The sequence below is a fragment of the Trichomonas vaginalis genome, chromosome II (genome assembly GCF_026262505.1).
Source record: "Trichomonas vaginalis G3 chromosome II, whole genome shotgun sequence".
NCBI classification, from domain to species: domain Eukaryota; phylum Parabasalia; order Trichomonadida; family Trichomonadidae; genus Trichomonas; species Trichomonas vaginalis.
In genome coordinates this window covers 9,752,765-9,773,861 of record NC_067204.1, presented here as the reverse complement: position 1 = coordinate 9,773,861, position 21,097 = coordinate 9,752,765, and the positions used below count along the sequence as shown (strand labels likewise).

Below are 21,097 nucleotides of genomic sequence, written 5' to 3'. Positions count from 1 at the left end.
ACTTTTGATAGTAAAGAAACAGAAGAAATTCTTATTTCACACGCAGCAAATATCAATGAAAAAGATGATGATGGAAAAACTGCTCTTCATTTTGCAGCATATTATGAATGTCCAAGAATAATCAAAATTCTTATTTCACATGGTATAAATATCAATGAAAAAGATAATGATGGGAAAACTGCTCTTGATGTTGCAGCATGTAATATTAAATCTCTTATTTCACATGATGTAAATATTAATGAACAAAAAAATAATGATGGAAAAACTTATCTTTCTTTTTCTGATCTTTTCGAAGATTAATTTCATTAGAAATAATAATAAAAAAAGATAATTCTTAATTCCCATTGATTCTAAATATAAAACATTTTTTTTTGAAAACTTTTGTTTTTTCAATAGTTTACAAATAAGAATGCAAAAAAAGTTGAAATAGATTAATTTCCGTAAATTGACATATCTCTTATTCATACATAGTTTTTGAAGGAATGATCATGTAGTGTTATGTAATATGAAGATACAGTGTGATAATTGTTCAAAATAAACCAAGGAATAACTTGAAAAACATCAATCAAATGTTGGTGCATTTTTTTCATATCTAAAAAAGTGACAAAAGGAAGTTCTTTGATTCAAAGAGAAAAAAAAGTCTTTACGAAAAAATACAAACACTATTTTATTAAACTAAAATGGATTATAATGCAATTTCTGGTTGCAGTCCATTGTTATCTGTTCAGTTGCAATTAGAGAGGCAATGCAGCAGTCAAACTCTTTTCTGTGGATTGAGAACTGTGAAGTATTAGCTATTTGTTGGTAAAGCTCATCTGCGCTAACTCCTTCGTAATTCTTCATTGTTCTTGTGATCAAAAATTCTAATTTTGGTTTCTTCTTCGAGAACAACTCCTTATGATCCAATTTTCTTGGTACTTGTGGCAAGAATATGGATAATTGCGGTAATTTGTTTAGTTTCCTTTGAGGTTTGAAATTTGATGCTAAAATGTATTTTCCTGCCATCCTTTGGATCAATCCTAGCTTGAGAAGTGCATTAACAACCTCTGGGATGCATTTCTGTGTTAATCCAATCTCAAAAATGTTCTTATCTTCGCTGATCGCCATTAAAACTGCCAAATAAGGATAAAATCCACTCCATGATACTCCTTTGTACTTAAATGTTACATGATCAACTAATGGAGTGAAATTCAACGCTCTTTTTGGGAATTTTTCTTTATAATGCTTTCTATAACTTTCTCTTGCGATTTCTACTTCAGGAGGTACGAATAGTTGCTTGGATAATGGTACAATCCATAATCCAGAGGTTACTGCGATGAATTTGATGTTCATTTCTGAAGAATGTTCGAAAATTTCAACATTTTCCATTTCATCCATCATTCTGTTGATTTGTTTCATTATGCTTTCTTCGATAAACGGAGAAAAGCTAATGACTGAATTTTTCTCTATTGCAGGGGGTGGAGTGAAGTACCTCAATAATCTATTACAAAGGAAATGATGGTAAAACTGGGAAAATTGATCGGTATCATCGAACAAACTTAGTATGGATACGACGTCCTTCATCTTCTGGTCCGTGACTTCTTCAGTAACTATAATATTATGTATGTATCTCGCGATCATATAAATACCAAAAGTATTTGAGTCGTTTAGGAACCTCTGGAGTAGTAATAATAGGTCACCTTGCAATCCTGATGGTATCTCGTCGTTGAAACTCTTGATGAAATTGTACACAGATATCAATTTCGGAATACAAGAATTATTCGTCATCGAAAACAAGCTGTTTAGATAGGTAGAAAGGCGTGAGATCCACAGATTCTTGTATTTATCTACGAGTCCTTCGATGTTGGAGCTGTTAATGAAGTTAGTTATTGTTTTAAAAGCATTTTTATCTTGTAAATCAAAAGCGTTATCGAAAATGGTACTTAACTCGGATACAATGAACGTATTATAGGCTAATGAGCGATAAAGATTATCGATTTTCTCTAAAAATGATGAGTTTATCGATTGAAATATTGATTTGTTGTTTGAAATGATTTCGTCTACCTGTGAGATGATGGTTGTTGACTGGTAGTCTGTAATCGGATTACGGAAAAGGAAATTCTTTGAATTTTCTTCGAATGATTGTAAAAATTCTTTTTCAAGACCGATTTTGATGATAAAGTCAATAATCCATTGAAGTTTTGTTTCTTTCTCTTGTGAAATGCGTAATGTGTCTATGTAATTATTTGTTTCTTGGAAAATTTTCTCCATAAAAAGCGTATTTGATCGAAAATGAGTATTAAACTCAAGGCATACCTTCTTCTGGACTGTCATATTCGAATATGACCATGAGGCAAAGACGTAAGAAAAGAATAGAACACTTCTTGAAATTTGATGAATCTGAAGCGCGATGTTGTTAATCGAGGAGTCGTTTTCAATCAAACTCTGAAATTTTTGGTACATTTCGCTTGACTTTTCCGTTAAATATACATTAACAAGGAGATTATAATCTTTATGTGAAGAAATTTTTGAGATTTTCTGGTATATTTTCTCAAAAGACCCAACATTATGTGGTGACTGGTTAAGGAAAATATCGAGATTTTGGTTGATCTCGTTTAAAAGTAGTAAAATATTTTCATTATTTTTTGCTACAACTGATAAAGGAGAATGTTTAATTTGAGTTGAATTTGATCTCAACTGGCTTGTTATTTTCCGTTGATGCCTTTGTTCTTCATGGAGTTTTCCCGATTGAGTTCTTCCAACATTCAACATTCTGGCATAATTTTAGGAAATGTATGAAATAAGAAAAAACATAATTATAATCTAAATAAAGTTTAATACAACAATTTTATCTCATTAACTTTGTTTGAGAGCATAATCATTCTCAATGAAATGTTGATATCAATGAAGAAAACATTTCATGTCAATAAGCTAGAGAGGAAATAACAAAGAGAAAGGAATTAACCGCATCTATGCGAGGAAAAACACTTAAACTACAAAGTTCGGTTGCTAATTAAGAAGATCTTTATTTCATTACTGAGCCAAGTTCTGCAGGTGTAACTACATTTGGAGGTGGATTTACTCCAAGGTTACCTGAATCTGCGCGTGATTCAAAGAGATTCACTGAAAGAAATTTCAATCCGAAAGAGATTGAAAATGTCGATTTCACAAATCCGATGTTGAGAAATCAGAGAGCTTATATATTTGTGTGTTTATAAAAATGTGGTAAAAAAAGTAAATTTAAGAATGATTTATAAAAATTATGTTTTTTTTTTTTCATTTACCCATTTAATCTAGATTTGCACCGTGTGAAAGAAGAATCTCAACTATTTCTTTATTATTATTATGTGTTGCAATATTAAGAACTGTTTCTCCATTTGCGTCTTTTTCATTAATATTTGCACCATGTGAAAGAAGAAGTTTAATTAGTTCTATATTGATACCATGACAAACTGCATAATGAAGAGCGGTACTCCCATTCTTATCTTTTTCATTGATATTTGCACCATGTAAAAGAAGGAGTTCGACTGTAGCTTTGTGATTGCTTTCTGTTGCATAATGAATAGCGGTTTTTCCATAATTATCTTTTTCATTGATATTAGCACCATGTGAAAGAAGAAGTTCGACTGATTCTTTTCTATTATACCTTGCTGCTTCATGAATAGCGGTTATTCCATAATTATCTTTTTCATTGATATTTGCACCGTATGAAATCAGAAGTTCAGCTGTTCCTTTACTATTTGAACTTGCTGCATAATGAAGAGCGGTTTTTCCATAATTATCTTTTTCATTGATATTTGCACCAAGTGAAATAAGAAGTTCAGTTGTTTCTTTACCATTCTTCTGTACTGCATAATGAAGAGAGTTTTTTCCATAATTATCTTTTTCATTGATATTTGCACCGAGTGAAATAAGAAGTTCAGCAATTTCTTTACTATTATGATATACTGCATTATGAAAAATGGTTTCTCCATTTTTATTTTTTCATTGATATTTGCACCGTGTGAAATAAGAAGTTCGACTGTTTCTTTACTATTTGTACCTGCTGCATAATGAAGAGCGGTTTCTCCAAAAATATCTTTTTCATTGATATTTATACCATTTGAAATAAGAAGTTTGGCTGTTTCTATACTATTATTACAAGCTGCAACATGAAGAGCGGTTTTTCCATCTACACGTTTTTTGTTGACATTCGCACCATATGAAACAAGCAAATCAATCATTTCATTATTAAGATCGTTTAATGCAAGATAAAGAACTGTTATTCCGTTTGCATCTTTTTCATTTATATTAGCACCATGTAAAAGAAGGAGTTCGACTGTAGCTTTGTGATTGCTTTCTGTTGCATAATGAATAGCGGTTTTTCCATAATTATCTTTTTCATTGACATTTGCACCATGTGAAAGAAGAAGTTCGATTATTTCGTTATTATCATAAGATGCTGCTGTATGAAGAGCAGTTTCTCCATAATTATTTTTTGCATTGACATTTGCACCATATGAAAGAAGAAGTTCGACTGTTGCTTTTTCATGACAAGATACTAAAGAATGAAGAGCAAATTTTCCATATTTATCTCTTTCATTAACAGAAGCGCCGTGTGAAAGAAGTAGCTGAACAATATCTGTATAATCATTGTGTGCGGCAATATTAAGAGCTGTATTTCCATCTATATTTTTTTCATTGACTTTGGCACCATGTGAAAGAAGAAGTTCGACTATTTCTTTATTTCCGCAATCTGACGCCCGATAAAGAGCAGTTTCATTATTTAATGTTGTTTCATTGATATTTGCACCGTATGAAATAAGAAGTTCAGCTATTTCTTTAAGATTATGATTTGCAGCATAATGAAGAGCAGTACATCCATTTATATCCTTTTCATTGACATTAACGCCATGTGAAAGGAGATATTCAACCATTGTATCGTCAAATTTATCTGTTGCAAGATGAAGAGAAGTTTCTTGATTTACATCTTTTTCATTGATATTTGCACCATGAGAAATAAGAAATTCGGCTATTTCTAGGAAACCAAACAATACTGAATAATGAAGAGCGGTACGTTCCATTTCATCCTTTGCATCGATATTTGCGCCAAGTGAAAGGAAATATTCACAAAGGGATGGAATGTCAAACATCGATGAATAAATTAAGCATTTGTTAACATCATTAGTTTGATCAAAATAAACTAATAATGCATCAAGATTATTATATAATCCGCATTCATGTGGATCAATCTCTATATTGTATTCATTCATTAAGAATGTAACAAAATCAATGTTGTGTGAAATAATTGTATAATACATGCAAAGTTTATCTGGCGTTTGATATTTCAAACATTCACTCATGATCTCTGAATTTCCTCCCAAAAATGAATTTCCTAGGCATTTTTGAGTTATTTCCGAGTTATATTTCGTTCTTAACAACTTAAAACAATCAGCTGCTCCATGGTAACAACATAATTCAAGTAATGAAAATCTAATGGAAGATGGATAGAAATCACTTTCAAGCTTTTGATTTTCATCAAATCCATCTCTTTCAGTGAAATAGATGAATCGTTTTAGATCATTATACATGATGGCTCTGTAAATTGTATCTTCATAACAAACATCCATATTTTTTAAAAAATCAAATCTGATATCTGTTGGGTTGCTTAAATAAATTCCATATTCTTTATGAAAAAGGTATATATACTCTTTTGATAGATATGGTATCTCTTTTATTTGATAATTGTCAGATATGAGTTTCACAAGTTTCAAATATGACTTTGTATAGCGGTTGTTAAAGACAATGATACCAAAAATCTCTCGTATAATTTTTTCAGGAAGATATTTCTTTGAATCAATCAAGTTTGCTTTGATCATTTTGTAAATTGAGTTTAATTCTTCATCGTTTTCAGCATTTAACCGATACAATGCAGCATACGAATCGATGTAATATTTGTGGATGTTTCTCAATTCACTATACTTATTTGGACTCGTGTCTTGATCACACATCAAAAAAATATTTAAATCACATACTTGCACTCTGTGAGATTAAATACCTTTTTAATTCATTAACAGAAGAAAATGTAAAGCGATGGGTGATGAAAACAATATTATAAAAAATTTCGGATAAGAATTAATGATTACAATGAAATTCATACACATGAAATGACTCTTTAAAAGTTTTAAAGTCGAAAGCAAATAGATATCAAAAATATTGTTGGCTCTAGGTGAAAGAAATTGTGAAATCAGTGATAATCATATAATATTTTTCAATTTTGGATCAAAAAGATTTACCCATTTAAGTCGTATTAAGTATATCCTACTGGCAAATTTCAAAAAAAAAATTAATCAACCATCAAATTCTTTGAATATATTGCCGATGCGACAAGTTTAGTCCAAAACATGTGTTATTTTTTATACATGACTTAATAATATATAAAAAATGGATTTCATAAAATCGATATCCTTTTCATTTGTCTGAGAGCCTCATTGAACGCAATGCCATATCTAAAAAATTTACCATTATAAATGCCGTTAAAACTCTCAAACATGATAAAATAATTATATTTAGATATGAAAATTGATTTCATTTCTAATTACATTGCACCATTTATACATGAAATTTTAGCTCTTTATGAGTTCTACACCGTTGGCCAGTGAAATTGAAAATAATTTAATATAAATTTTCAATTCTTAACCTTTCCAAACAAAAACAGTATAGATATTCACATTTCCGCCTGCTAAAGGGTATTCTTGCTTCTAAATCAAAAAGGATCGAGGAAAAAATAGTGGACCGTTTGAACCAAGTCAGAGGCTGAAGCGCATGCTCGCGCCCAGAATCTACGCACCATACCGCTGGAATCCTTTTCGCTGTTCCGTTTACCGGCCTCACGCAGTGCAGATTGCATTATCAAGATCGAAATTCCAACCTTCGTCGGACCCACGACCCCGCAGCAGTACCTGGTAGGAGGGCACTCAACACATGACAACCGCAGTTTACCTTGATCTACGCGACTGCCTATTTTTTAAGGGTAGCGTACGCTTTACAGGCTGGAGTCACACCAACCCACCCATTTGGTCCCACACATTAATATTCTTGTTCCGCCACTTATGAAATAATCAAACAACTTTATAACTTCATGCTTTTTGACCTATTAATAAGACATCTATCTGATAAAAAATGTTTGCCTTTATATCATTAATATTTAGCCTTGAATTTCTTATTCGGCTCTTATTTGTCTGTATTTTTAAATATTTTAGAAATTATTGGGGAATATCACCTTTTCAATAGTATTATCTTTAATGTACATAATGTCTTAAAAAGATTATCTGTATTTAAAATGGAAAAAAAGTCAATTTTTTATTATTTTGATTTCATATCATTGATTTTATCAATATCAGATAGTATCGTATCCCAAATATGTCTCATTTCTTCATCAAGATCATAATCATCCATAGTATTTACTAAGTCTTCGTTCAAAATAATTTTAATTATTCTTTTTGCATCAATTTTTCGCGAAGACAATGAATATGATATTGCAATATTGAGTAATCTCAATCCTTCTATGAATGGGTTGTAAGAAAGTATCTGAACAATGGCTTCTACGAATCCAATTCTCATTGCAGCTGAAACAGCTTCATTTCCTATTTCTTTAAGAAGGAAAAGTAAACATTTCGCTGAGGAAATTCTTGTTGCGAGGTTTTTATCGCTAGAAATCCCGTAAATAACGAAATGTATTAATCCTGAGTCAATTAAAGAGAAAATAGTGTTGCTATCATTATCAATAAGTTGTTTGGTGATTGTTTCGATGATTGGCATCGATTCTGAGTTTGGTTCTGATGAAAATAATTCAACCCAGTTTAAATTCTCGAAAATAATGGGAATAATGTCATGGTTAGATAGCATCGTTTGTATAAAGTACAACCTTGATTGAGTAACAAGCGGATTTGATGTGTGTTGCTGATTTAAAAGAATATAAAATTTTTCTTCTTTCAAAATGTCTAAAAACTGATCAGGAAACTGATTTATGCAATTGGCAAGAAGGACATATGATACTGGATATGATGAAAACATGTAGCTTTCTTGGGAAAATAAAATTTGATATATCTCGAAAATAACTTCAAAAGGATAGCTGTAAGTAGTAACGAAGTTATTGACAAGCTCTAGGACGTATTCTGCCTGGTTATCCTTGAAGAATGAAAAGATTATTGGGGATATTAAATTGATTTCATTTTGATCAAGAATTTGTTGTGTGGATATGGTAAGAATGATATCATAAAACGATTCGTTCTTTAATGAATCTGTATTTTGAAGATTCTTCATAATCAAATCAAATACTTTAGTTTTGATCAAGGCATTATCTGTAATAAGCTTGGATATGATGTTTGATGATGTCGTTGATACTATTGTGTCTTCATGAAAGGTAAATGAAAAAATATGATCCAAAAGTTTCTCATTAAGAAGTATTGGTGCAATTTCTTCAATACTATTTGATTGCGACTGGATAAAAGAATAGAGATTGCTTAATTGTGTGCAGATTGTTGAAACATCGATGTTTTCGAGATTATTCGTAAGGATTTGGCAACTATAAATGAAATCTGTAATAGATGTTGACTTATTTGATGCTTTTATGGAATTCTTTTTGCAGTCTGAACCATTTGGATCGAAATTCATTTCCATCTATTCAACGCATCAACAAAGAAAAGTGACAAAGTGACTTCCTCATTACATGTTCATCTTCTATCTTACTAAACAAGATTTTGAGACTTCAAATTCAAACGATATCTAGCTGATTTTCAATTTTTGCAGAAATCGAAAGTAAAATTTAGCCAAAAAGCACAAATCATCAAATAATGCTACTTTCTGTTGTTACTTAGAAGAATATATGTATGTGTATTATGAATGTTCTTATATTTGCCATTGATTACAATATTCCAGAAAGAATTTAGACAAGATTCGTTCCGATCCAAGATTAGAGCTAATAAAATTCGAAGTTAATGTGGTTTGGAGTTCTATAACTTGTAAAAATTAAGGTATTTAAAAAATATTAGATCGTTGAGCTTAAACAAATTGAACTACTAAGTTATTTGCTTTGCTATAGGTTATCTTAAAAGAAAGTTGATATAAACAACCATGATAGGTTATATGAAATTTGTCTTCCTGATTTTCCTCATAAGTTGACCATCACGATCCCAAGTTCGAGATGAAGCTCGTCAGAGATCTTCCATATATTGCTTTAAATAACAAAATTTATGGAAATGGTATTGATGAAGGTCAGAAGAAAAAAGATCTTTGGTTTACAAAAATTTACTGATATATTTTTTTAAATTCTGAAACAACAGAAAGTCCGGCAATGATCTATGCATGATATCATAGTATCAAATAATTGATATCAATTTTTACACGAGTCACTTTTTTTAGTTTTATGACAGTGAAAAAAGGGCATACGCCGCTTGACTACGAAGCAGCGTTTGCTGACATTAATGTAGCTGTTTCTACGAATATTGAAATCATGGATACAATTTTAAATACCCTTGACCAATTTAATAAGTCGTATCAACAGCTCCAAGCTGAAATGCAAAAGCAGACAATTAATGCTCCTAAGCCTATAAAGAAAAATATAGAAAAGAAAAGCATTTTTAAGAAAACCAGGAGTAGTTATATGGAAATAGTTCCAGGAACCAAATTGAATGAACTTCTTGATCAGATATTTGCTGCTATAATGGATTCTGGTTATCTTTCAATGTTTACAAAAGGAACTGAAGAATTTTTCATCCCAAAAATCGCCGAAATAAAAAATCAATACGAGAAAAACGTTAATAATATAAAATCAACATACGGAAAGTCTCTCGAAACGCTTAAACAACATCAGAAAACATATTCAGAAAAGTTAGATACATTTTACAAAAACTGCCAAAAGCTAGAAGAATTATATGATGCTCAGAAGGTAGATAAGTCCGAGGCCAATGTAGAAGCCTATGAGAACATGGTTGAAACCGTTACGCAGTTACATAAACAATTGGATGATTGTCTCGAAAAATACAACTCAGAACGTTGGCAGTTTAATGAAGAAGCAGACACATCTTTGGTTATATGGGAGGAAGCGGAAATAGCTCGCCAGAAGAAACTCACGAACCTTATTAGTGATTTTGCCAGAGTTTTCTTACAGATATCATCTGAAGCTAAGGAATTTGCATCTGGATTACGTGAACTGATCGGAAAATTCGATTATCAATTGGATATTCCTCATTTAGATACAAGCGTTGCAGATTCCACCGACAAGTTCATGAAATTCGTGGAATACGAGGCACCAAAAATTCCAGTTGATATCAGCGAATTCATTCCTACCCATGAATTCTTCTCAGATGAACTCGGAACATATGAAGATACTTTAATCAAAGATTTTGAAGGAGATATTACGATAAAGAAAGGTGAATCTGTTACAGTAAATTACACAGAAAAGGATTTCTACATAGTTACTGTTAATAGCACTGGTGCTTGTGCGGAATTGCCATTTGAGTACTTGGCCAACCAACCAATGCATGGCAGATCGATATGGAAGGTGATAAAGAAGTACAAGATGGGTGATTACCCAGTAGAAGAGAATACAATTGTCGCAGTCTCAGAAATTAAAGATTACATGGCTTTCTGTACATTACCAACCAATAAGAAGGGAGAAATACCTCTTCAGAATCTAGAACGTGTTAATTAACTGTACTTTTATTATATAATTCGTAAGATTACGGATTTTGTTTATTAAATTATTCTTATTGACTAACTGAAAATCGTTTGTTTCATGAGTGACAACTGAAGAATTTAATGTTCTTAGAAGTTTTTAGATCAAAATATTTTTATTTCAAATTTACATGAGCTGGCACAATATTTTTGTTGTAAAAGCGTATAATTTATGTTTTTAAGTTCTTGAAATTCTCCAAATTTTTTTCAAAATCATGAAAATGAATTTCATATTCCCGAATTTTTTCTTCAATTTTTGATTTTCAAAATAATTTTGGAAAATATAATCAAAGAATTAGAGGATATATTATCGGTAAGGTCTTTTTATTTTGTCTAAAAATTCGATATGTACTATCTTTGCTTAATATTGGTTAATAATTTTTGATTTTTATTTTCTATTATGGGATTCATTGTAAAATTCATATATAATTCAACTACAATTAAGCTATATATTGAAACTACCCCTGATTACATACTGAATTACCTCAAATAGAAGAAAAAATTTACTATTTAAATTGAATTCTTAAAATATTAACTATAAGTCCGTTTAATCAAAGATCCATTTTGGTGAATTCTTATCTGAAGATAAGAAAAAATTAAAGGTAAATAAAAAATTTCAAATAATTGACATTGCGTATTCTTTTTCTTGGATAAGTTCTTCTTCTGTTGCTTTGAGCTTAGAATTAACCCAGTCGTTAAGCTGTAAGTCTTCGACAATGTGAACTTTTCCGTCTTTGTCAACTGTACAAGGGAGGGAACAAAGGAGACCTGGTTGGAGTCCATAAGGAGACGATTGAGGAACAATCGCACCCATTGAAATGATTTGGTCTGGTTCTGTTCCGAAGAGAAATGCCTTCATTGTAAGAATTGCAGCTAAACAAGGAGATGATGCTGAAGAAAGTCCTCTGTAATTGAGAATCTGCCATCCTCTTTTGGATATGTAGTCTGGAAGTTCTTCGTGAATGTATTTTTCCTCAAGAAGTGAAGAAACAAAATTTTTTTCGCCATCTTTCTCGAAATATGCCTGCGAAATGTCAGGAAATAGAGTGTCTGAATGATTGCCCCAAACAATAACATTCCGAATCTTAGAACTTTCGATGTTAAGTTTTATCGCAACAGCATTCGTAATTCGAAGGTGATCAAGGTAAGAAAGAGATGTAAAGTTTTCTGGTTTGAGATTTGGTGCGTTAAGTAATGTTACTAATGCGTTCGTATTTGCAGGATTTCCTGTTACTAAAACCTTACATGTTGGTTTCGCATATTTATTCAGATATTCGCCTTGCTGTTTATATATTTTTGCATTGTTAGCAAGAATATCTAGACGCTTCTGTCCTGGGCGCGTAAAGCAAGTACATAACAAAAATGCGACATCAACGTCTTTGAATCCTTCCTCTGGATTTGTTGTCGCAACAACTCCATCAAGATACCGGAAACTGCTGTCTTGCAATTCCATCGCTAATGCATCTAATCTTGATTGTGCGGAAGTTGATTCGAAAAGATGAAGAATAATTTTACGCTGGCCAAAGAGCATACCATCTGCAATCCAATGGGACATCACGTAACCAATCTGACCTGCAGCTCCAGAGATAAGGACTCTTACACTTTCAGTCATTTTGACAGAAATTTTTTATCGATTTCTCCAAACGATGGATCTGAATAGAAAGAAAATATGCTTGATAAGCACCTCCTTTCCAGCTCTATATCAAAAATCGGAAATCGATTATTTTCGACTCAAATTATTGTAACTTCATCAAATTTGCCTGACAGGCATTGAAAATGTTTCGCCATGGTAATGCTCATATTAACAGCTTCATTGAACAATCAATAAATTCAGTAAAGAACGTTTATTCACCTTCGATTGCTTTAATTTGAGTTATAAGACTTTATATTTGATGCCATGACAGAACTGTTATTCACATGATTAAATATGAATTTGTAATTGACCATCATTCAAATATATGCATATTTCATCAATCCAATTAAATCTGATTAAGAATCATATAACATTACTAGGTGCAAAACATATCTCATGTAGAAACAGGAGTCATAGTTCATTGAATTTGGAATCTTGTTGCTAAAATGTTTAACCTTCATATTTATGAGCTAAATTATGGAAATTCATTATTAAATTTGCGGGATCTCAGAGGAATTTATCTCATTAATTTATGTGTCTATTGATATTTTTTAAATATAAAAATCAATATCGTTTTGATAAACTAGATTGTCATATATAACCTAGTTAATATATCTTTTCATCCAGCAAAACATACATATAATCATAAACAAACTACAACATTATATAAATAAAAAAAAATTAAAATAATTTAGAAAAATTAAAAAAAAATCAGGGTAATTCAATGACAAAAGAAATTTGCTCTACTCAAATTTATAACTCTATATTTGTTTTTGGACCAACTTCGCCAAAGCTGAGAAGTCCGGTGAAACATTATTGGGTTTTGGTGGCATAAACGGCTGATTGTACTGTGGCGGTGGTGGCACAGGATGTCCGTATGGCGCCGGTGCTCCGTACTGTGGTGGCGGAGGAATTGGAGCGCCATATTGAGGAACGCCGTAACCTGGCGGAGGAGCACCGTACTGTGGAGCTCCGTATTGAGGTGGTGGTGGCATTGGCGCTCCGTATTGTGGAACGCCGTATGACGGAGGAGGATTATAATCCTGATACCCTCTAGGAGGCATAGAATTCTGTTGATATTGTTGTTTTGGTTCTGGCTCAGAGTAAAATGTAATATCTAAAGCATGGCCATCCAGTGTTTTCAAAACTCGAGATTGCGCAACAGCTGCTTGCGCATGGCGAATATCATAAAATTTAACAAGAAAATTATTTGGTTCTTGATTTGATCCTTTACCTTCAATCGATCTGATTTCTCCAAATGGAGAAAGAACCCTATCTAAATCCTTATCAGTGATATTTACACTAGGATTGACAGGTTTTACAAAAATAGAGGCAGATGTTGGACATTGCCCAACAGTGCCAATAGTAGGAGGATGGAAAGCAAAGTTTGAACTGACCTTGCGTTCCATAAATTCTCTGTCTTGAACAGCTTCGACGGCTTTTTCAGCGTCTCTTATATCGTAATATGTAGCAAATGCTTGTCCTTTCTCACTACGTGGATAGAGATTTACAATTTCTCCAAATTGAGAAACAAATTCATTTATTTTTTCTTTTGGCGTATTGAATGGCATGTTGTAGAAAAATACAGTATGTAACGGAGGGTTTATTTGAGTTTTCTGGCGGGGACGGACTTCTTTAGCCGGGGGTTTTGGCATTGGCGGAGGATTGTTCATCTGTACATTGTGATTCTGGCGCGGTTGATTAGATCTGTCGATAGGCTTGTGCTGCGTAGGGGCATTTGGGTTATGGAGTTGGAATGTGCCCCCAAGAAGCAACTTAGCAGCCTCACTCATTATAAAAAGTGCCAAAATTTATCACTTTTATCGTTTCATCGTATAGCCTAAAAATGTCCCCTTCATTTGTTATCTTTCATGTTGTTTATGGACTATCATACACTATTTTAATGAAAATTTTGGAAATAGTGATCCCTATTTTTTAACGTCTTTTTTTTTCCTGCGAACAACTTTCCCCACTTGTTTCCCTTTGGATTTAAGCTATATAAACATATAGACTCCACACTTATCTTATACATTACCTCATATCGACGAATCTTCAAAAATAATAACAGGACTCCCCAAATTATTCGTTATCAAAATATTAATTCAGTGATCAATTGTCTTGGCAACATATTCTTAATAAATATGAGGTTGGACTAGGGCTGTACAAGATTTAAAAAAACATTGCCGGGTTACCGTAGAGGCCTAAAAAAGTCGCGCCTCGGCGGCAAGCCGCCTCGGCATTAAGAATGCGCATCTAAATTTTTATATGTCCTTCTTTCTTTTATTTTTCCCTTCCCTTTCTTTTCTTTTTCTTTTTTTCCCCTCCTCTTGCTCTCATTTGCCTTTTTTCCCTTTTCTCATCATTTTTCATGTTGTAAACAGAAATTCATCAAAAGTGACACCTCAGAAAAGCTAAAATATTGAATTTTTGGAACTTTTGATAGAGCACGTTTTTAAATATTAATTAAAGTAAATGTATATTTTGTAAAGATTCTTTTTAATAAAAAAATAAAATTTTGAAGAAGAACACAAAATCTTCTGAAAAATAATATCACATAAACTCATATTATTTTCTAATATATAACTATTTTTTATAAAAATCAAATTCAATGATCTTAAAAGCGAAGGATAAACCTCAAAATTTACGAATATAATGAGTGGGAATATAATGCTTATCTATCATAAAACCATATGAAATATCAATTTTTGCTTTACGCCTAATTTTTGACGACAATTAGCAAAAAATGTTAAATGTTAACACTCAGTCCATTTGAATATGAAAAATAAAATTGACTTTGATTAAATGTTTTTATTTATCATGCAATTCTTCTTGCGACCAAAGATTTGAATAAAATTTCAAAAAATAAGATAGCTTAAAAAGTAATATACGGTAGTGTTTACTAATAGATGAATAGTATATAAATTCTATTAAAATGGATTTGATCCAAAAAAATATAAAACCAAAAATAATTGTTATAATTTAAATGAAGAAGTAATTTAAAACGATTTTATTTATGATCAAATTTTATATATTTTTGACCTCACTTTTTCCGTAATTCAATTTTTTACTTTTAATATTTTAGATCTTCATAATATCATTTGAAAAATTAACCATATAAAAAAATCAAGTTATCAATTCACTTTTTCCGTAATTCAAAAATCAAAAATATAAATAATATATCTTTTTATCAAATATTATTATTATATTCTGTGGATATTACATCAAAGAGTCGAATGTAAGCATTTTTTAAGGCTGCACTTACGCCCATCTGACTTTGTTTCAAATTTTTGACAACTGGCGTGAAGCGTCATTAAAATTTAACCTTAAACATCTGAATTGAAGGCCCTGTCATAGGGGCGTAAGTGCACCATTAAAGATCCAATAAAAAGTAGGGAATAATCATAAAAAATTGAGAAGGGCTGGAAAATCGCTTAATGTATAGAAATGAAAAAGCTTAAATTTTTTTTATTTCTAATGAAATTCATCTTCAAAAATACCAGAAAAAGAATAGTATCTTGCGTAAGAACATTATTTTGCACCACGCGATTTGAGAAAATTTTCAGTTCTTATACAATTAAAATATTTTGCCAAATAAAGTGCGGTTTCTCCAGCATTAGTTTTTTCATTGATATTTGCACCATGTGAAACGAGAACTTCGGCAGTTTCTTTACTATCATGTATTGCTGCAATATGAAGAGCAGTGTTTCCATCTTCATTTTTTTCATTGATATTTGCACCATGTAAAATGAGAACTTCGGCAGTTTCTTTGCTATTATGTTTTGCTGCAATATGAAGAGCGTTGTTTCCATCAAATTTTTTTTCATTGATATTTGCACCATGTAAAACGAGAACTTCGGCAATTTCTTTGCTATTATATTTTGCTGCAATATGAAGAGCAGTTATTCCATATCTAGTTTTTCTATTGATATTTACACCATGTGAAACAAGAACTTCAGTAGTTTCTTTGCTATGACTCTGTGCTGCAAAATGAAGTGCGGTGCTTCCATCAAAAATTATTTCATTAATATTTGCACCATGTGAAAGGAAGTATTCAACAAGAGATGGAGTTTTAAACATCAGTGAATAAACCAGGTATTCGCCAATCTCATTAGTTTGATCGAAACAAACTAAAAATGATTCAAGATTATTGTAAGTTCCTGAGTATCTTAGATCGATATCTATTTTGTGTTCATACATTAAGAATGTGATAAAGTCAATGTTGTGTGAAATAATTGCATATTTCATGCATTCTTTATTTGGTTTCTTATATTTCAAACATTCATTCATGATCTCTTGATTTCCTCCTAAAAATGATAATGCTAGACATTTTTTAGTTATTTTTGAGCCGAATTTCGTTCTTAATAACTTGAAACAATCAACTGCTCCATGGTAACAACATAATTCAAGTAGAGAATATCCTTTATAATAATATGGATATAAACTGCTTTCAAGTTCTTGAGTTTCATCAAAACCTTTAGTTTCAATAAAGAAGATGAATTTTATTAAGTCATTATTCATAATTGCTTTGTAAATTGTATCATCTGTGTGAATTTCGAGATTGTTAAAATCATCGTTTTCGAAGTCATCATCTTTGGCTAAATTAATTCCATATTCTATATAAAACAGGAAGTTTGAAATTTTTATGACACAGTTGACCTCTTTGACATGATATTCATCAGATATGAATTTGGCAAGAGATAAATATGACTTTGCATAGCGATTATTATACGGAATGATATCTAAAATATCTCTTATCATATCTTGGGGAGGATATTTATTTGAATCAATCAATTTTAGTTTAATATTTTTGTAAATCGAGTTTAATTCTTCTTCTTTTTCCTTTTTCAACTGATACAACGTATTAAATATATCGATATAGTATTTGTAGAAACTTCGCAATCTGCTGTATTTGCTTGGATGAACGTTTTGAGAGGACATTATTTTAATGAAGGATATATCTAGGTTTTACCATATAATATACCACTTAAATTCAATTGTAGAAAAAATGCTATTATACAGATGTTGAAAACAATGACTGCCAAGATTTCAGTTATAATTTATTGATGAGAAATGACATAACAACAATAGAAAAGTCATAAAAAATATAAAATGTGATGCGGATTTATTGTAGATTCATAAATTAAAAAGTATGGGAAATATTCTATTGGCGTGAAGCACCGATAGAATTGACTGATTTGACACTTTTTCACTTTTTTTTTGATGAATCAAGATCTTTATTTTTCCTTCTCTTGTTCAAATATTCAGAGATTAATCAATATCCCCAATCAGCAATATGTTATTTCATTTAAAGAAATAACTATCAATCTATCTCTTATCGAAGCAATTTTTATATCCGAAATTGCCTATAAAAACTATCTTAAAGATAAATCATTAAAGTTAGTTTTGGATATTAAGATAGATGATGCAATTATTAATATAATAAAACAATTGATTTCTGGGAAATTAATTAAAATTTCGAAAAACCTTCTTCCCGAATTTCTTCAGCTAGGCAATTCTATAGGAAATCAAGAAATTATTAAGTTCTGCATCGATCACAGCGAAATTAACATCAATAACTTTGATATTTTTTATCAATTTGATCAGAAAAAAGTTCTTGATTTCTTTTTAGCTCATTATAAAGAAATTAGTCAAAATAAGCTCTTTAGTATTGATCCTCATGCATTATCATCAATTATCGGCCAACTTTTAAACAAAGAAACAAATCAGAATATTATTAATGATTTATTCGAAATTATTATGCAAGTCTATGCAAATAATCCAAGTAATATTGTATTTGAAAGTATTGATTTAAGTATTCTTCCCAAAAACTGCATTCAAAAGTTCATTCAAATCTTTGATTATAAATTCATGGATAAACATGTTTGGGATTGCATTGGAAAGATTATACTAGAAGACAAACAAGATAAAAGTCAGAAACATATTGAAAAGCCAATAATTCCCGTTTCAAATATGAAATTGAATGAATTTCCAAACGGAATCATTAAGAACATGCCACTGAATGAAATAACTGTTACAAGTTCATCCTGCTTGCATAAGAGTATGAAACCAGAAAACGTTCTTAATCAAAACAACAGAAAAACATATTTTCAATCTTTAAATGAACCAAATCAATGGATACTGCTGTCATTTGCAAAGAGAATACATATTGAATCTTATCAAATAAAGTGCATGAGGGATTGGGGTAATTGTCCAATGAATTGGGATTTAATGGTTTCTGAAGATAATTTAAATTATAAAATTGTTGATTCTCAAAGAAATAATGATATAAGAGAGAAAGATTACAAAATACAGCTCAATGAAGCAGCTGATGGCCGGTTTGTGAAGATAATTCAAACTGGTTTGAACACCCATGATGAAAATGATTTCCTTATTGGCAGTGTTGAGATGTTTGGAGGAGTGTGAGAAGATCTCACCAATAATTAACATGAATTTCATTTTCATATTTAAAATATTATTTGTTTATGATATAAATTTGACTTAAACATACTAGGTTATACAATATATCACTTTTATTTATCAATAATAAATGTAATCTTAACAATTAAATGCTAGTATTCTATTAGATTTAATTATGAGATAAATAGTAGTTAAGCTACGACAATATGTTTAAATCTTTCATCGAAATAATTCAAAATCTAGTTTAGTACCACGTGTGATTGTTCTATTTTCCTTAATTTTGTTTTGAAGTGTTATAATTAGATTTATGCACTGGCTGAATACATATACTCAATACATAAAGAGATCTGATTATATGTGATGGATAAAGACCATGATTTTGAATTTTATTAGATTATTTTCTCGGTATGGAAAAATGTTCAAATTATACCATATTATGTGTGTGTATTTCAATTGTGTATTTCAAATTTGTTGGATTGAAATAAATTTATTTGCGATCAATAAATTCGCTTCGGAAGACTTTATTAACAAGGCATTGCCATTCTCAGATATACCATCATCTTTAAACAAGCTGATGCAATCACTTTTGAGATCTGAAAAAATTTCTAAAAAATCAAATTTTACAAATGTTTATAAAATTATTTAGCATTGATGATAGTGCAAAACGATTTCCTTTCAAAATTTTACATTTATCTTTTGAGAAGTGACCAATTTTCCAAATCTATTTTTCTTGAACAGTCTTGCTATAGTAATGATTGATTTGCGTAAGGAGGTTCTTAATAAAAAAATTCAATAAGGTATTTGAAAAGTATTTATTTCAAATATTTTAATATTTTTAACACACATGTTTATTATAATTCATTTATTTTAATCTGCAGATTACTCAAAATATTGAATAGTAGTATTCAATTTTTAAAACCTTCCGAAAAATCGTTCAAACATATTTTTAAAAACCAAATTAAATGCATCTCAATATTGCATAAAAATAATTGTGACAAATTTTTTGAATTCAAATTATTCATGGAAGTTTCGTCCTTAATAGACTTTTATACACTTAATGGAATTGTAGAAACACACGAAAACATTACCGTTTATAATGCAATTGGCAAAGCAGCAAACAGAATGTATAATGTTTCGAGAATTCCTAAAGATCTTGCAAAATCAACCACAAGAAACCCATTTTCAATGCTTTTAAGTTTGAAAAGTGAATTCCTTGTAAATTGTGTAGATGTTTTTGAAGATTCCAAAACATTCTACGCTGCCTATGAATTACCAAATGGAACTCCTCTCATTGAAACAATTCATACCGGATCTCGAATCAAAGAAGAAAGAGCTGCATACATATTAAATCAATTGCTTCAAGCAGTTAAATACTTGCATCAATCTGGTTTTGGAAATATTCAGATAAATCCACAAACTATTTTCGTTACACCAAATGATGATGTGACAATTACAGACTATTCATTCCTGGCTAATATTCCGTATAATGAACGCCTTCAAACTCGACCCGAAATTTTGGAAAATGCGCCACCGGAATTTTTCAAGTCAGGATCATACGTTGCATCGCAAGCAAACGTTTGGAGTATTGGCGTGATAGCATATATACTTGTTACTGGATCCCATCCGTTCAAAACAAACACACATTCCTATAATCAGTCAGAATATATCATCAAAGAGTCAATTCTCCAACAGATTCAGATTCCTTCATACATCAGTACCTCAGCACATAACTTTATCCAAAGATCGCTCGAAATTGAACCAACTCGCAGATTTTCTATTGACCAATGCATCGGACACCTCTGGATCTCCAAGCAAAGTAAGAAAATGGTTAAGGTCAGCTCCTTTAATAGCTTCAATTCATTGCAATTTGATGATAAAAACATATTTAAATCAAATGGCCTTTCTACATTATCTCCTACCACCAAAAACTCACCAACTAGGTTCAGTAGTAGCAATTTATCCAGTTTATCCTTGTTTTCGAACATGAGACCTCCATCAGAATTTGATTTTTGAAATTTCAATGTATTATATTGCATATTATGTATATTTGTAATTGAATCGGATGTTTAAATTAGTAAATCACTAATTTATTGTAATATTTTAAAATTTTTATTTGAAAAATTATTATTTTGAATAACCATAAGATTCTTCCATAGGATACGTATTTAGTCTTCTTAATAAAGGTATACATAAGTCATCTCATCAAAAATATTTAATTTTTTTAAATCTGAAGAAAATTCAATTTATAACTTCGTTGTATTTTAAGAATGATAACGAACTCATTTTAAATTTAAATTTTTGAGGACTTAGGACTTGAAACTTAAAAGATATAGAATAAAATATTTCAATAAT

At 30.8% G+C, this 21,097-nt stretch overlaps 9 protein-coding genes across 9 annotated transcripts, besides 3 other annotated features; 3 read left to right on the top strand and 6 right to left on the bottom strand.

The window, feature by feature from the left end:
• Positions 1-646: 646 nt before the first annotated feature.
• Positions 647-2,756, bottom strand: TVAGG3_0516110 (Cullin homology domain family; the record flags this gene model as incomplete). Its single annotated transcript, XM_001320619.1, has 1 exon — positions 676-2,250. One exon carries the CDS (start codon positions 2,248-2,250, stop codon positions 676-678), a length of 1,575 nt encoding a protein of 524 aa, XP_001320654.1.
• A 936-nt stretch (positions 2,757-3,692) lies between these two features.
• On the bottom strand, positions 3,693-5,969 carry TVAGG3_0516100 (ankyrin repeat and SOCS box-containing protein 4 family; the record flags this gene model as incomplete). Its single annotated transcript, XM_001320620.1, has 1 exon — positions 3,693-5,969. One exon carries the CDS (start codon positions 5,967-5,969, stop codon positions 3,693-3,695), a length of 2,277 nt encoding a protein of 758 aa, XP_001320655.1.
• Positions 5,970-7,313: 1,344 nt separating this feature from the next.
• Positions 7,314-8,797, bottom strand: TVAGG3_0516090 (armadillo (ARM) repeat-containing protein family; the record flags this gene model as incomplete). Its single annotated transcript, XM_001320621.1, has 1 exon — positions 7,324-8,640. One exon carries the CDS (start codon positions 8,638-8,640, stop codon positions 7,324-7,326), a length of 1,317 nt encoding a protein of 438 aa, XP_001320656.1.
• Positions 8,798-9,385: 588 nt separating this feature from the next.
• TVAGG3_0516080 (BAR/IMD domain-like family) lies at positions 9,386-10,827 on the top strand (the record flags this gene model as incomplete). Its single annotated transcript, XM_001320622.2, has 1 exon — positions 9,386-10,672. The coding sequence occupies one exon, from the start codon at positions 9,386-9,388 to the stop codon at positions 10,670-10,672; it is 1,287 nt and encodes a 428-aa protein (XP_001320657.1).
• A 409-nt stretch (positions 10,828-11,236) lies between these two features.
• On the bottom strand, positions 11,237-12,307 carry TVAGG3_0516070 (malate dehydrogenase; the record flags this gene model as incomplete). The annotated part of the gene is made up of 1 exon (XM_001320623.2): positions 11,312-12,307. One exon carries the CDS (start codon positions 12,305-12,307, stop codon positions 11,312-11,314), a length of 996 nt encoding a protein of 331 aa, XP_001320658.1.
• A 733-nt stretch (positions 12,308-13,040) lies between these two features.
• Positions 13,041-14,121, bottom strand: TVAGG3_0516060 (RNA binding; the record flags this gene model as incomplete). Its single annotated transcript, XM_001320624.2, has 1 exon — positions 13,090-14,121. One exon carries the CDS (start codon positions 14,119-14,121, stop codon positions 13,090-13,092), a length of 1,032 nt encoding a protein of 343 aa, XP_001320659.1.
• A 359-nt stretch (positions 14,122-14,480) lies between these two features.
• Positions 14,481-14,674: a mobile genetic element.
• A 23-nt stretch (positions 14,675-14,697) lies between these two features.
• Positions 14,698-14,735: a mobile genetic element.
• Positions 14,736-15,578: 843 nt separating this feature from the next.
• Positions 15,579-15,697: a mobile genetic element.
• Positions 15,698-15,792: 95 nt separating this feature from the next.
• On the bottom strand, positions 15,793-17,266 carry TVAGG3_0516020 (spectrin binding; the record flags this gene model as incomplete). The annotated part of the gene is made up of 1 exon (XM_001320625.1): positions 15,857-17,266. One exon carries the CDS (start codon positions 17,264-17,266, stop codon positions 15,857-15,859), a length of 1,410 nt encoding a protein of 469 aa, XP_001320660.1.
• Positions 17,267-17,548: 282 nt separating this feature from the next.
• Positions 17,549-18,839, top strand: TVAGG3_0516010 (galactose-binding domain-like family; the record flags this gene model as incomplete). Its single annotated transcript, XM_001320626.2, has 1 exon — positions 17,549-18,751. One exon carries the CDS (start codon positions 17,549-17,551, stop codon positions 18,749-18,751), a length of 1,203 nt encoding a protein of 400 aa, XP_001320661.1.
• Positions 18,840-19,765: 926 nt separating this feature from the next.
• TVAGG3_0516000 (protein serine/threonine kinase protein) lies at positions 19,766-20,939 on the top strand (the record flags this gene model as incomplete). Its single annotated transcript, XM_001320627.1, has 1 exon — positions 19,766-20,758. One exon carries the CDS (start codon positions 19,766-19,768, stop codon positions 20,756-20,758), a length of 993 nt encoding a protein of 330 aa, XP_001320662.1.
• Between the last annotated feature and the right edge of the window lie 158 nt (positions 20,940-21,097).